The 12,508-nt window shown below is 38.4% G+C and overlaps 1 protein-coding gene across 10 annotated transcripts in view; it reads left to right on the top strand.

Annotated features, from left to right (window-relative positions):
- The window catches only part of lrba (LPS-responsive vesicle trafficking, beach and anchor containing), a 198,615-nt gene that overhangs the window by 128,540 nt on the left and 57,567 nt on the right, over positions 1 to 12,508 (top strand). For all 10 annotated transcript variants that reach the window (XM_061718440.1, XM_061718470.1, XM_061718425.1 and 7 more), the window contains 2 exons: positions 11,385 to 11,502; positions 11,632 to 11,734. In XM_061718440.1, the coding sequence (XP_061574424.1) occupies positions 11,385 to 11,502; positions 11,632 to 11,734 (221 nt within the window). The remainder of the gene's footprint in view (positions 1 to 11,384; positions 11,503 to 11,631; positions 11,735 to 12,508) is intronic.

Below are 12,508 nucleotides of genomic sequence, written 5' to 3'. Positions count from 1 at the left end.
TTGCTCCACAGGTTGCCACAATCCTTGCTACGTTTTAGCATCTTTTGGGCCATTATTGTGTTTTTTTTCTCTCACAGATTCATATATACCTACATTAATATTAAAAGACTAACTCTGCAGCCCCCCTTCCCGCACGTAGAGATGGTAGTCAAATTAAGGTTGCTTATGTTGAATACTATGTAGCAGCTTCAATTACCCAGATTTTAAGATTTCATTGAGTGCTAACAAAGGATTTTAGATATACATCCCTCAGGTACACCCGTATTTGTTTCAAGCTAATGCTGTTTCTAAGTATTTCAATAAGCAACTGCTGCTTTAAAAGATTTTTTGCAAGATCATGATACAGCATGTCACTATGATGGTTCATAACATTTCTATCAATTGTTTGGAGTAGCATTAAGCTCCTCATCTACTGTAAGATCACTACAAATTGCATTTAAAGCACTAACTATGCTCTTGTAAACCTGTTGCTCCAATTGAGTCACCTTCAAATTCTTACAGGTCTCCACATTCCTCTCTTATACAACCCTGCTCCATCCCTCTTCTTTCGTTTTGGACAACCAGTGCCGAATTCCCCAAAAGGGGTGCACTCTCCACCCAACACCCACTTAAGCTGGTGACAATAGCCAGATTAGAAAAGAATTTACTTCAGCGGAGCCCCACACCAAGCCCCGAAAAGCTTATCCATCACTAAATGGTGAAATGGAAGACTGAAGGAAAGCGGGGAGAATGTGATAGGAGCCGGTCACTGCCCTTAACCTGTCAGATGTTTGCCATGGTAGGTTATGGAAAAGGAGAGGACCAATGGCATTGAGTCTTAAATGGCCCCTGTGCTTACTGCTCGCTCTGGGCTGTCTCCTTGATTTTGAGAAGCATATACATGCTTTCCACCTTTTCTTAATGTGCTTGTGTTTATTGATGTGCTTCACAAATCAAAGAAAGCATCTCATCGCTTTAATTCCCGTCTCAGTGGGTGCAAAGAAAGTCCCTAAAGACTTAAGCTCCTGGTATCTCACATGTTTCCTCTTTGCATTATATCCTCGCAGAAACGCTTCATGCCTACAACATTGCTTTTGTTTGAATTTTAATCGCACTGTTCAAAGTAGTCTGAATTCAAACATTAGTAAATTGTAGATCTAGATTATTTTACTTTTTGCAAGTTTCAAAGAGTGGCATGATGATGCAAAGGATAAAGTTTCTTCTCAATTTATAAATGTGTCCTTCCTTTTATACCCCTTTTCTCTAAGGTAGCCTTATCCGTCCTTTGTTACCCATCATCTTTGAGCCTCCAGCTGTGCTCTTTGTGACCACAGTCCAAACTGAGAAAGGGGGCAATCAATGAGTTTTAACATTAAATAAAAATGAAACATTTATATCTTCTGAATCTTTTTTTTTTTTTTACCTCTTAAAAGGTGTTTGTGTAATTTAACAAATACAAATCAGATTTATGTCAAAGGCTTAAAGACTTAATGTTTTACCTCCAATAATTTCTGTCATGAATTGCTCATTTATTAAAATCTATGGGACATTATTTCATGAAGGTGTTTTAATACTTCCACATTGGTATTTTATGCGTCTGATTCAATCTCGGGCGTTTATCCTCAAAGCGCTTGTTCAGAGCTGAATGTTAAATGATTTAATGCACTGAAGTCTTCACTTCTCTAACCAATTAACCCAAAGACCACTGCAGCATTTCCCTAAATCCACACAAGACCCTTTTTTTGTCCGCACTTCAAAAAGGCTAAGCAGCCGCATGGAAAGAAGAGAGTAAAAAAAAGGCTAACCTGTTAGCAAACAGTGAAAAGGGGCAAAAAAAGGTTTAATCCTTATTAGGCTAAATTCCGACTAAGTGGCCCCAAAGACCCTTTCAAAGGAGACTTTATTCAGGGAGTGCAAAGTCTTGCTGGGTGACGTTTGGGGGTGTATACTATGAGCCTTTAGGCTTCATAACCCCTACACTTGCTGCAAGCTGGGCTAGTTTATTTTGCTTTAATTCTCTCACACTCTGGCGCAGCTTCTTAGTTGTGTTTATTTTTATTGACCTTGTAGTTTGTTTTACTTGCCTCAAGGCAAATAGAGCTTTAGGTGTGACCAGTGATTACATCTTGAATTAGTTACATGATGGTCAAACAATTGAGTCAATCAATCACTGGTGGAAACAAATTGTCTGAGCTATTTATGTTGAAACATGTTAACAAATGGTCTCATTTTCAATCTTGTTCGTAGGATCAATATTCTCTTCTTTTCTTGAAAATGTATTTTAGACAAAGCAAAATCTACATGTTTCAATGTACATTGATATTTAAATGTATCTATTTAATAAAAAATACTTTGACAAGCACTTAGTTGTAAATATAATGGTTGATGCGATGCTTTTCCCTCAGCTGAAAGTCAAATCTTGAATACTGGAAACGGGGAAATCCATAATTTCACTCTGTTCACAGATTAAATATTAAGCAAACCAATGCTTTTGAAAGGAAAATAAGTATTCAAAAAATGCAATTTAGGTTGTAGTTTTGTGGCTTTATACAATTATATCTTGTGGTTGGTGGTAGATTGGCTGGATGGAGACACTACAACTCACCAAACCCATGACTTACACAGCAGGCAAGGATCCTCAACTATGACACTGCATGAACGAAATCTCTGATTGCGCTGACAAAAATTCCTGATGTTCATCTGTACTTGTATTTTGCTTTAGAATTTCTTGTTTTTGACCATTTAAGGTGCTTTTCAAACCGGCCCCAGATTTCTATGGAGGATTTTTTGTGCCAAATTAAATAAATAAATACATCATTAATTAAACAAATTGGGAATGAAATATATCATTAATTAATTAAATGTGTCATTAATTAAATTTAGAATGAAATATGTCATTAATTAATTAAAATACAATTCATTTTAAGTAAAAATATATATTTATTGTTTCAGCATTTAATTAATTAATGACACATTTAATTAATGATTTCGTGTTGCGTGTGAATCATGAAATGTAAAACTGCATTTAATTAATTAATGACACATTTAATTAATGATTTCGTGTTGCTGAATCATGAAATGTAAATGTAAAACTTTCACTTTCACTCGTCAAACTCAGTGGGCGGAGCTAACGCAAATCTAGTGGAATCCACTGCTTTGGTCTGTACGGAGCCCTGGAGGTGACATGGAAATTATTATTGTTATCTCGTGCGCACGACTTTTTATCTCATGCCATTCACTTCAACATATACAGCTATTGATGCCAAGCATTTATCTAGTCGTCGAAGTCCGATCTCGGGAAACTGGCTTCACAAACGACGTTTTAAAAGTGGAACTATTTCCAGAGGCGGAGTTGACACAAAGTGCTTCGACATTGTCACGTGAGCGTGCTGGACCAATCAGAGAGGCCGCTGGTCAGAGATCGCTGCCTACAGTGCTGATTTTATTTGTAGAAATAAGCTTTAAATTGCACTAAAATGACTACAAACAATGTTATATGTAAAGGAAAATTAATCTGAATTATAAACCTAAGAGACCTGCTGAAACAGTGATAATTCTGTCATTAGATAGAACATTAGACAGTGATGATTCTGTCATAGGGGTTCTCCCTAATGATGGAAATATAATACCCATATGCTCAAAACCTATGTTAAACCTGCAATAATAACATGTTTTCTATTTTCTATTTTAATAAAGTTTTATTATACCATCTATACCATTTTATTATAGTTATATATATATATATATATATATATATATATATATATATAACTATAAATATATATATTTTATTATAGTTATATATATATATATATATATATATATATATATATATATATATATATATATATATATATATATATATATATATATATATATATATATATATATATATATATATATATATATATATATATATATATATATATATATATATAACTATAATAAAACTTTATTAAAATAGAAAATAGAAAACATGTTATTATTGCAGGTTTCTCATTTGGCTGGGACGCCGGGTCCCTCTGCCGAGACACAACTTTTGCGGTATGCGTTCATTTTTATGTCTAAAAATGATGCGCAGTGCCGACCCAATCAGAAACGGTACAGATATTTTGGGATTTTTTTATAAAAGAAATACATGACTTCACACAATACACACGCTGGGGGACGCCTCCGCTCCGACGTCGTTGCTACGGCAACCCGTCAGATCCGTCAATGATGTGGCCCAGTCTGAACAGAGCCAGATCCGATATGGACACTTGCTAAAAACAGTGTGGACAGTCAGCCCTGAAAATCGGATATGAGAAGGAATCAGATATGAATCAGATTTGCCTGCAGTCTGAACGTGGCCCTAGTTTATCGGAATGTGTCCCGAAGCCCTGCGACAATCCATTATGTGGATTCGATTTGCCTTGACTTGATGTGCAGGGGAACCAATGAGGTGTTTGGAATCCGCCCACTGAGTTTGACGAGAGAAACTGACAATTTTACATTTACATTTCATGATTCAGCAACACGAAATCATTAATTAAATGTGTCATTAATTAATTAAATGCAGTTTTACATTTCATGATTCACACGCAACACGAAATCATTAATTAAATGTGTCATTAATTAATTAAATGCTGAAATAATAAATATATATTTTTACTTAAAATGAATTGTATTTTAATTAATTAATGACATATTTCATTCTAATTTTAATTAATTAATGACACATTTAATTAATTAATGATATATTTAATTCCCAATTTAATTAATTAATGATGTATTTATTTATTTAATTTTGGCACAAAAAATCCTCCATAGATTTCCTCATTCAGAATAACCTCTTTGATCCCAACCATGAAAAAACAACTGCCTTAAAGACAGTTAAGACAGTGGTCTTCTGTGCTTATCTTTCTTGACTTATCGGCAGCTTCTCACACTGTCAACCACAGCATCCTTCTCACCATACTTTGGGCATCGCAGCCAGAGCGCACTTTTGATTTGAATCCTACATCACCTGGTACTCATTCAGTATGTCATGGCTCGGACAAAAGTCTAGATCTTATCACCTTTCCATGCGAGTCCCCCAAGACTCCGCACTGGGGCCCCCTTTCTTAGCAATGTGTACAGTTATCCACCTGCATGGTTTTTCCTGTCACTGCTACGCAGATGATACCCGCTTCTACCCGTCTTTCTCGCTAGATGACCCCACTTGGGTCGGTGTATTCTGTCCTGTTTCTCTGAGATATGCGCTTGGTTGATGGAACGCCACCTCCACTTAAACTGAACATCTTTAAAACCAAAGTTTTACATGTCAAGATCAGCATCAGCTCCTTGTCTCCTGCTCTAAGGTTGATAGGAACTTGGGTCTCATGCTTGATGACCAGCTGTCCTCTGAACAAATTGTCTCTCTCACTTGGTTTGTGGCACTTTGCATCATTCAGTATAAGAAAAAAATCAAATCATACTTCAACCAGCAAAAACTACCCAGCTCTTGCTGCAGGTGGTGGTTACCCCTTACCTTGACTACTGCCATGCCTTCCTGTGGGCGCAGGTTCAAGTTGACTAGTTTAAGTTAGAGTACTGTATGTACAGAAATACCACTGAAGTGCTCACTGAAGTACTAAAATTCAGGACTGCAGTGTTTAAATGTATTCATTTTCTGTTTTTGATCCAGTTTGATTTACAAGTTTAAACCGTTACATGGACAGAAAGCATAGTAATGATGTCCGTTTGTCATTTTAAGACTGTTATCTGCAGTTTTCCCTACCACATTCCTTTCCATGCGTAGAGGGTCCTGCTGAAACCAGCAGTGTTGTCAGTCATGTAATCTTTTGAGTCTTTCAGACATTCACTGCTCTCCTCTAGTTTAGTGGCAACTGAACTTGTAGGCATAGTGTTTAAATGCCCCACTGGTGCTTTACTGTAACCTTTTCACCAAAGTAGTCTGGTAAGTCCTGGTAAACTGAACCAGTTACATTTATGGACAGAGATGGAGCAGAGGAGGGTTAATTTATACTATGATTAGTTGTGTGCAATAATCTGAAAGAGGGTATTCATAAATAACAGTTCTGTCTAAACTTTCTTCCTTCATCATACTTTTATATGTGAAGATTAACTGCAGCTTTTAGTCTTTTTTTTTTCCTCAGCATTTATGCTCAATGAATTTGACAACTTTTTCATAATATCTTCCTGATTCCTTCTATACCTTTTGTTCTCTGCAGTCAAAAATGAATTATATTTAAGCCATATAGTGTAAATTGTTTATCAATTCAGTTACAGTTTTAGTCTTACTTCAGTCCAACCCTTTACTGCACATCTTTCCATTTGTTTTGGAATTTAGATACAATAAACCTTGTTTTACCTGTTTTTGAGTTAAAGCAAGATTTCCCCTTTCAGAACAATAGGAGCTGATTATACATAAATATTTTCAACTGCTTCCATCCTTCGCTGTTTAGACACAATACAGCCTGTCTGTTATGCCCATGCAAACTGTTGTAACTGTAACTCTAGATGTTTTAATAACATTTTGTGTGGTGGTGTAACTTTTCATTTGACATATTGCATGGCAGTGAGGTTACTGCCTACTAGGCTTGAAACATGTAGAAAACTGATATTTTTAGTTATACCCATTTACAGCTATGTTTTACACAAAATAGTGTGTGCTTGATGAGAGTTATGGCAATATGACATAAATTGATGGGAAAACTGTATGCATGAGATCTTATTTTTATTTATTTGAGTACCTGCCGATCATTCCGAAATAATAGATGTATCATCCAAATCATGGTGCTCTCTTTTACTTTCACAGCTGTATTTGCATTGAGAGGGAGAGACCGTGATGGAAAACCGATTGTCTGAATGTTTTTCCTTTAAAATGTTAATGAACCACAGTATATAAAGTATAACAATTATCATTACATATATTGATGGCATTATAAGAGGGCAAACACACTACTTGCTACAGGTCCTTCATTTGGCATATTTACTGATTTTTGTGACTTTTCAGTGAATGAATACTGTAAATACTAGAGATTATATACCCAGTTCTCCCCCCCAAATTATTTGATCATATATCTGAAAATCACCAATCCACAAATATATTTATCTTTGTTCCACTGCTAAGATAATTTTCTTTTCTTTGAAACCTCTTCGTTTGCCAGTCCTGCAAAGATGGTTATGTTGAGCTGGTTGGAGCATACGCTTGCTGAGACACCAATCAAGGATCCCACAAGCATACATCTTGTCTTTAAATCGAAGTCTTTGGAGCCTTTTGCTTTGCTAGCATAGTGTGAGGTGGAAAGTGAGAATAGTTTAACCCCTTAAGCAACAGCAAAGGTGTCAGACAGTCAAAGGGCTTGCATGAAGTGTGTCTCATTGCATGACTAAATGCTGCTACAGCCTCAGTCGTCGTCAGATCTCCCCACCGTCGAGTGTTAACACACTGTGCCCATGTGAATCCTGCCTAAAAGCTTGAGGACGGCAGCTAAAAGCAGACTCGTGTCTAAAGCCCAATGACTGTTGTCTCAGAAATCCATCTTAACTGTACACATTGCACCTGTAATGGCTTTTGACTGAAAAATGTTATTTCTTTCTTCCTAAAGACACTTCTCAAAGCTCATCCTTCTCCCTTGCTCCATTTTTTCCTTTTCTTTCTATCACTCAATCTCAAAAGCAAAATCTGTATTAATTGGCTCCAGAGGGCTTGGGGAGGCTTTGTGTCAATGGTGATGAGGGTCCTGATTGGTCCAGAGGCACCGGCAGCCAACAGACCCTTGTTAGTGTGTCGGGGCCCTTTGGTTGCTCGTTAGTCCGATGAACTCATTTACTGATGGGGGGTGACAAGGCCTCATTTACCAGTGGAATAGAGAGAGGTGGAGGATAAGAGACGGGTGGCATGGAGGAGGTGAACATGTGAGGAACAGGGAGAGAACAGAGGTGTTTTATAAGAGTTGTAGCCTATAAATTCATTTATAAAAGAGCCATTAAATGTCAGCGTGTGTTTGTGTGCATCGTCTTTCTCATTTGCTGCTGTTGTAAAAATGCTGTTTGCGTCTGGGTCCTCTGACACGGTTTATTGCAGATGGCTTGATACTGTTGTCACACTGATATAATTTTAGTATATGCATTGATCTGCTTTTTTATATGTGACATTTAAATGAGAAAAGGGCAGTTTAATTTTATTAATACGAGCATTAAAAAACATGCAAACTATTGTTTTCATGATTAAGTAATTTTGTGATTTGCATAAATGCGACATTGGGTATATGAGAGTAGGTGCTGAAGACATTTCTGAAATAAAAAAAAGCAATAAGCAGCTCCACATACTGATAAGTCCAAGTATTTTTCTTTAAATGAACTCTATCAAGTTCTACTAATAATGCTTGTCCCTCGTCTCTGTTCTGATGTTGATGGATCACCTCTCTTTCTCCCGCTCATTAATTTCATCACCTTATCTCCCACACCACTTCATTTGACCAAAAGGTAATAATAAATCCCTCATCCATTATCCTTTAACTGAGGCAGCCATGCGGAAATACTTAATAACAGGCAACAAATTGAACTTCAATCACCTCTTTTTTTTATTTTTTCCCTTCAAAGATACACAGCACATTAAACAGAATGTGCAAATATGCATATGTCATTCATCATATACTGTTTATGAACAGTTTTAAGCATTTATGTGATTTAAAAAAAAAAAAAAAAAACAGAAGCACAAATGTGTATATTCAAATGTTTCTTATTTTATGACAAAAAGCATAATCGGTAACTGGCATTGGCTTCTTTCCTTTTCACCTCCAGGTTCTTATCAGTCCAGAAACACACACACACCCAGCCTGCCCAACAACGAAAGCACTTGAGAGGCTCATCTATCTTGAACCACGTTCGTGATCGTTGCACCGTTGCTCTCTTTAGTCTTCTTAAATCCACTTCAGTTTCAATTAAATTTCATCGTGGTCACAATAGTTCTCCACACGACTCTGGCTGTGCTTCTAAAGCACTGCTTGGAAAAGGCGACGTGTTTTGGGTAGCGAGGGATGACGAACGGGGCTCACTGGCACGGACGGTCCTCCAGATTCCTTGGTGACAATTTTTTGCGTTCGTGTGTGTGATTGCACACCGTAGCCACAGCCGCCCGACCCCTCTTCATACGTCCCTCTTCATTCCGCAGTCTTTTGGGCGTCTGACAAAGACAAATGACAATGCTTCAGAAATGAGCTGCAGCCCCCCGCACAAACAGGTTGAGAGGAGGAGGGAGAGACTCGCAGAAAACCTTGCAATCGAGACCTTTTGTTTTCTGTTTGGCTGCGTCCTCTCGCGTGACGCTCGGAAATTGATCTTGGAATGCGCAGGACCTGCATCCATGGATATTGCTTCACTTGAGATGAAACATCAATAAAACTGCGATTCATACTCAGCCACTTATGTTGAAGCTCCTGATCAGTCTGACATTCACACTTGAAGCGGTTCGCCCCTATTTTTTTCATTTTACAGTTTGAATATTTTAAAATGAAACATTGAGATGGAAGGCTGACACGGTCTTCCCCCACTGTAACTGTAGCATCTCTTTGAACCTGACCGGTCCAGTTCCCTTCTAACAATATATCACAGAGGAATCTGTGGCAGCCATAACTCCAGCTTGGACAATAACCCCGACGCCGCTGTAATTTGTCCAGACGTGGTCAGTACAGCTAAAGCATTACAGCCTGGATAGTTTGTCACCCTCGTTGTCACCCACTCAGCTTTTTCATCTGCAAGGGAAAGGGCGCCGCTGATGGGGACAATGATCTTGGGAACATAGAGTGCTATTTACAGTGATCCAGGAGATTCATGAGTCCAGGGAATAATATGATATCTGGCTGCCTCCTCTGCTGTCAAATCTAGCCATGGAATCAGGGACAGCAGCTTCATCAGTTCAGAGCTGAGAATCTTCTTGACATGCAATGTGAGATCTGAGTGCACACTCAGGGATGAGATGAGAAAGCCACTCCCTCTTGGAAGTGAAAGATGGCACCCCAAACATTTACTCATGACACACTAGAAGACTGGAATTTCATTTTTGAACCAGTATATGTGAGGTATTATTATATTTTTGGCTTTCTGCTTGATTTTTTGTATGATTTATCATATATATTTGTTGGGCTTTTTGTGACTGTGTTTTATCTCATGAATAATTGAGAGGCAAATCAATATAGGAACATTTCTTAATCTTACAAAAATGAATAAAAGACTATTTAAGCTTTGATTATATTGGTCTTCAAAAAGTCCTTGTCTCGTTGATTTATAAAATGTGCCCCCTTTTTACAATCCTTTTGGAGCAATACTACCCTCTTTACCAATATACCTTTTCCTTGATTTAAAAATGTCATTCTTGAATTTGGGGGTCGGTCAGTCCTCATGATACTGGTAAGGAAGAGGGGAGGCCAGTGGCTGGAGCCCCAGTTTGCTTCTCCAAGCCACTAATCCACATTTAATTGAACTCCAGAGACTTTGAAGTGAGTCTGCGATGCAGGCAGGTCTTACTCCTCTGAGAGATAGCGAGGGAGATGCCGTCCTCCGTTAAGGGCCTCAGCTGTTCCCCTCTGCTATCCCCTGCCTTTAATGAGCTCCTTTAACTTAACACTAGACCTTGCTTGCCAGCTCATATTTGGAAATTTCTGGTTATTAACGCTCCTCTAAACGACACCGTGACACCCCTGAAGAAGTGTGTCTTTTTGCATTTGTAGCATATCCCTGCGTGCCCTCGTGTCAGCAAAACACCTTTGAAAGTAAAAGCAGAGGGTGAAACAAAAGCTTAGTTAACAAAGCAGTGCTAAGTAGGTTAGTAGCAAACCTTAATGCTGGATTAGTAGGAACACGGATCACAGGGGCAGGGCCTAAGCATCTGGGTCTGACAGGCGCTGTGACGGCCTTCAGAACAAGTCACTCTGACAGCCAACACAGTCTCCATGGGGACAGATTAAGCCCAAATTCAGCCGCTCATTTTTGAATGTGGAGTTGGATAACACGATATTGTCTGACCTCTGTGTCAGTTACCTCCATGGAAATACACAAAACAGCCTTAAGCAGTTGTTCAGCATAAAATGGCTCCTTACCTGTAATGTTGTCACGGCAAACCAGCATCAAGACGGACGATCCTTTAGTGAACTGATCATTTCCTCCACTCCCTCCAGCTGAACAGTGCCCATTCTCTTGCTAAAGGAATCCCTTTTTCATTGAAGCTGATCAATATAAGACATTAATCGTGCTGTACAGGTCGTCATGCCATCACCCTGTGATAAATGAACCAACCCTCCTTTCTGTCTGCTCATCTTCTCCTTCTTTCCCTCCTTTCTTTAAAACAATTTTTAAACTATTACTTACTCCCCTTTTCTAGCGGTTCATTCTAAAGTAATTTCTTTTTTTTCTTTTCCCAGATTTTAGCCTATACAGAAGGTCTTCATGGAAAATGGCTGTTCACCGAAGTCCGGGCTGTCTTTTCCAGACGCTACCTGCTGCAGAATACCGCGCTGGAATTGTTCATGGCAAACAGAAGTAAAACAACATAATACTTGTGTTACAAAACTGATGGATCTGTCTCTGTAAAGAGCTGAGTAACGATGTGTAGACTTGTGGCCGGGCTTTGATGTATCTGGATGTTTTTTTTTCTGTGCCACTCTGCAGCGGCAGTCATGTTCAACTTCCCAGATGCAGCCACGGTGAAGAAGGTGGTGCACAGTCTTCCTCGCGTTGGGGTGGGGACGAACTTTGGTCTTCCACAGACGAGGTCAGAATTGTACCGGCACTGTTCCGTTTTTTTTTATTTGTGCATAGATACTGTGTGGTACATACAGCCCCAAACCTGAACTGCTCAGAAAATTTAGCCCACATCGGTATCTCAAAAGATAACTTTTTTTTCTTTCCCCCATATCTAGCTCCGACATTCACACATGCGTTGTCACTGACCTGTCCAACCAGTCTGCTGTATTTCCTCACAGCCAAGTTTCTTCATTAATTTTTTAACCTACATCATTCTGTAGTAAATAGCCACTTGTGTGACTGCAGGGAATCTGCTGCTACATCTTCAGACCCGTCACATTATGTTTTTAAGGTCGTGTGGAAAGCTTACAGTGCTTTTAGTCCATTTAGTTATTGATTCAAGTTTTTTTTTTGTAAGGTAAGAAAGGTAATTTTTTTTTATTAAATAGACTATACATGTTTCATCTCAGATTGAAAGAAAATATAGTATTGTGATTATTTTCTTTCTTTTTTAAAAAATTCTACTTAATTAGCACATACTTTGTATGGAGGGTAAGGTTTAAGAGTTATTGGGGAAATATTTTTTCAATATTTCGAACACAAAAATCTGACATGTGGCAACATTACGTTGGGACTTTTGGAATGAGTGCAATTAGGAAAAGGGCATCCTGTAATGAGTCACTGTCGGCGAGTGTGTGTATAAAATACACGAGGTCAGGGTGAGCGAATGTGTGCGTTCACGTTTGGCTCATTAATCAAGCCAGTTTGCGATCCACCTTGCCTCTCCATCTGGACGGGGCAG

This window comes from Cololabis saira, chromosome 1 (assembly GCF_033807715.1).
Source record: "Cololabis saira isolate AMF1-May2022 chromosome 1, fColSai1.1, whole genome shotgun sequence".
Classification (NCBI taxonomy): domain Eukaryota; kingdom Metazoa; phylum Chordata; class Actinopteri; order Beloniformes; family Belonidae; genus Cololabis; species Cololabis saira.
This window is presented reverse-complemented; position numbering and strand designations above follow the sequence as displayed.